Consider the following 4,077-nt stretch of genomic DNA (forward strand, 5'->3'; position numbering starts at 1 on the left):
TTCGCTAGTGGAGTCAATATCAGTGTTTAAACTGGACTGTGACTGTAAAGCACTTTGGGCTTTCAAAGAAGGTGGAGTTGAGAAAAAATGATTTTGGAACAGGAATGAAGCTAAAATCTGACTTCTGCTTCAAGGCTTCAAAAAAAATGAAACAGATCTTCTCGGTATCTCAAATGCAGTGAACCCAGTCAAGAAAGAAGCCCAGATTCTCTATCACAACTATTACAGACGTGCAAATGTGGCTCATCACATTGATCAACCTGTCTTACTGCAATAGCAAAAATATGTATTCCAGGCAATCTTATCAATGATTTGTTGGCATGTCATGGGCAATGTTTATAAGGCCACTCACTCCTTACTTCTCTTTCCCAGAAAGGAATGGTCAAAACAATATTAATCATGAAGTTCACTTTCAGGCTATATTCCCAGAAGTCCCCACAGACTCTCTAGGTTAAGAAGGAGCATCTCTATTATCAACTGTAGAAAAGCGCTGTTCTGTGTTCCCTTTTTAATTGCGGTGATGGGTTACATGCATGACACACTTCCACATTTGGGAAATGACTGCTCAATCATTTACGGTTAGAGCAGTGGGCTATTATTTACACGGAAATAGTGGAAAATTTGGAGTTTACAGGTTGTTTTTTAAACTACGAAGAGTCACTATAAACTGTTATTCGCACGGTTTGTCTTTCTAGCAAATACTCCTGTTTTTGTCATCCTACATAGCAAGCTCCGAAGGTAACTTTCTAAGAAAAGTTTTTGCTGTCGTTCTTTGCCTTTTGTTGTTGTGTTGTCAGCTTTTATTGACATCCTTCAGCTTTCGTCATCATGCTTCGACTATTGTTGTTGTGTTGTGACTTTGTCGGTGTACTTTGGCTTTTGTTGTGTTGTCAGCTTTAGTTGTCGTGCTTCCACTTTTGTTGCTGTATTGTTTGCTTTTGCCGTCGTGCTTCCACTTTTGTTATTGTGGTTCCACTTTTGTTGTTTTGTTTGCTTTTGTCATCATGCTTCCACTTTTATTATTGTTGTGCTTCCACTTTTGTTGTTGTGCCTCAGGTTTTGTTGTGGTGTTGTCGACTTTTGTTCTTTGTGGTTCCAGTTTTGTTGTTGTGCTGTGGCCTTTTGTTGTTGTATAGTCGGATTTTGTCATTGTGCTTTCCACCTTTGTTGTTGTGGTTTCACTTTTGTTGTTGTTCTGTGGCTTTTGTCATCGTGTTTTTGGCTTTTGTTGTCATGCTTCAGCTTTTGTCATTTCGTTGCGGCTCTTGCATTAAAGTGAGCCGTGTTGGCCACCACAACATTTCACTGAATATAATCCAGAAAATGACAAGAGCGTGACGGACACGGGGACTACAGTGTTCCCCTTTCACCATGTCTGCTCAAACCCTGCTGGCTGTGATGACGGTACCATGCAGGACATTGTGCTTCAATGTCCAGGGTTTGAAACACTCATTTGCTGTCTCAAGTGATCAGTAACCTTCTCCCACAACCAGTACCGGTTGGTAAGTCTTTGTGTCAGACTACTTCTTTCATAAAAGTTTTCTATGTAAACAGAAGTATGGATTTCTACGATGATCCTGGGCATGAGGTGTGCAACCATCAAAAACTAGCAGTTGACTGCAGGACGTGTCAACACAAGCAGCTTGCAGCATCTCTGATTGCTGGCAGCCGCTAGCAATCAGAGATAATTGTCCCAGCAGGGAAAGTGGTGATTAAGTGCATTCTAGCATTGTGTGTCAGCCCCTGTACGATCTGCAAAACACCTTTCCTTGGTGCGCCTTTACGTAGGATCCTCCCAAATCGGTCGTCCTCTAAGGAGAAGCTGTGGTAGAGCGTTTGAGGTGCTGACGTGTAGAACTGGTCTGATTTCCTCTAACAGGCCTGGGCTCGTGGTGATTTTTGACTTGCAAAGTCAAACATGCCTTCTGAAGTTGCAGTCTTTTCTTTCCTTCATTTTCTGCATTCATAATTAAAAGTGAGAGCCTGACGAAGGGCTCTGCCACCATGCCTTTCCTCACGATCTTCTCTAGGACATCCAGAAGGATGTTGAGGTATTGGCAGGTTAGTCAGAAGGTCCTTGCCTTGGGCCTGCTCCTGGTTTGACATGTCTCAAACAGCTCCCTTAGTAGTTGTTTGGAGGGCGCCACGACCTCCGACCTTATGACTCTCTTTCCATACTTTATTGGCTGCAGAGACGAATTCATCTCATGTTAAGAAATCCCCTCATGAGGACAGAAAAGTGAAATGTCTTATCTGAGGTCTAACATGAAGATCAACTGGTGAACAGTATCACCACTAAATCTGCTCCTTTTTTTTCTCCATAGCAACTCATTAAAGTCCATTCTTCTCTCCCCTACCAGCTCACGGGTTCCAGCTGTCAGATTCTTCTACTGTCAAAACAAAACTGATGACCTAGTTTTCATGATTTGTATTGGGCTATTAAAAATCAAGAAGGTTTCGGGTCATGAATCTCCCTCAGCTGATAGAGCTTTTTAACTGTTTTCCAGCCATTTCTGCTTCCTGATGTCCTCTGTCCTGCTCTTTTTCTAGGACGCGGCAGCGCACGGCAGCCAGCCAACGTTTACAGCAGGTACGGACATCGCCCGCTGACTCATGTCACTGGAGGAAGTCCATCATGTCAGTGTTCTCTTCTTCTTTCAGCAATGTTTGGCTCTGACGTGGCCGCCGCCCCGACCGAGCCCGTGTCTGACGGAGGGCTGCAGTGTTCGAGCTGGAAGACCTCAGCAGGCGGTGCCGCGCCACTTTGGTCATCGTCTGACTACAACCAGCAGGACTCAACAGCTCAGACTCTGGGGTACCAGGCTGCACCCGCCCTCACCGCCGACGTGTACATGCAGACTCTGTGTCCCAGTTACACCATGCTGACCTACACCCACACACCACTACTCACCAACTTTGGGGTGAGTACCACACCAGCAGAAGTCTCATTTTGATTCACGCATTCACACTTAGTGCCTTGCAAGACAATGTTGGTATGTGTGCCTGGTTAACCAGTGTCTTCCCCATGGACACTGGGGGTGACTGTGGCTCCAGTGTGGCTAAATAAATGTTACATGATAAATGTGCACTCCTCCTAGACCGCCTGACTGTTAGAGTTTAAGAGACTAGGTCAATCGGAGAGTAGTTTGTGTCATACCCCTACAAACGTCCTACTGGCACTATCAGCTCCATATCCTGTGTGCAACATTTGTGTGCGGTCAGTAAGGGGTCAGTACGCAAACCTCACTAACAACTAGAGCAGGGCTGCCCAAACTTTTTCACTCAAAGGAACAAAATCTAAATGGGAATACAATATATTTTTGCATGTTGTGAAATAAAAGGAGAAAATAAAGAACATGATTTAATTCATTTATTTTGATTCTGTATTCATTAAGGTAACACACATTAATAAGAATAAAAAGTAAATAACCTATGTCTTTGATACCTTTAACAGAAAGGCCTCAATGGCCATTTTTAAATGAAAAACCAGAACAATCTAAACAAACGTTCTTCCAATGAAAACAGCAAACTGGGATCCTAATCAGAGACATAGTAAATAAATGGCGTATACTTGTATACACTTTCTACCCTCGTTCGAGGGCCCAAAGCGCTTCACAGTCACAGACCCATTCACCCATTCACCCATTCACACACATTCATACACTGGTGGTGGCTCCGCTGCCAAACACTGGCACCAACCTCCCACCAGAGAAAATTCGGGGTTAGGTGTCTTGCCCAAGGACACTTCGACACATGGGGGGGCAAGGCGGGAATCAAACTTGCAGTCTTCCAATCAGGAGTCGACCGGCCTACCACTGCACCACAGCCACCCACATGGAGCTGGTCTTTGGGCTTTATCCCTTTGCCATTGTCACTCCATCTTGTCTAGTTGAAAAAGGCCACTAAAAGCATCAGAAGTGACAGTGAATGCTGCTGGGAATTTCTAACACAAAAAAGCCCAGGGCGGACTCACTTGAGAGTTGTTTCAACAACAGTCGCTGGCAAAGAAAGTGCTAACAGCGCCACCCGGAGGCTGAAAGCATATTACAGCCGTAGAGTTTTGGAACACCATAGAGA

At 44.4% G+C, this 4,077-nt stretch overlaps 1 protein-coding gene across 1 annotated transcript in view; it reads left to right on the forward strand.

Moving 5' to 3' along the window:
- Nucleotides 1–4,077, forward strand: part of LOC112136397 (POU class 2 homeobox associating factor 1) — a 29,024-nt gene that overhangs the window by 17,396 nt on the left and 7,551 nt on the right. The window contains exons 3-4 of the mRNA XM_024258078.2: nucleotides 2,551–2,590; nucleotides 2,662–2,921. Of these exons, the coding sequence (XP_024113846.1) occupies nucleotides 2,551–2,590; nucleotides 2,662–2,921 (300 nt within the window). The remainder of the gene's footprint in view (nucleotides 1–2,550; nucleotides 2,591–2,661; nucleotides 2,922–4,077) is intronic.

The sequence above is a fragment of the Oryzias melastigma genome, linkage group LG13, assembly GCF_002922805.2.
Source record: "Oryzias melastigma strain HK-1 linkage group LG13, ASM292280v2, whole genome shotgun sequence".
In the NCBI taxonomy this organism is placed as follows: Eukaryota; Metazoa; Chordata; class Actinopteri; order Beloniformes; family Adrianichthyidae; genus Oryzias; species Oryzias melastigma.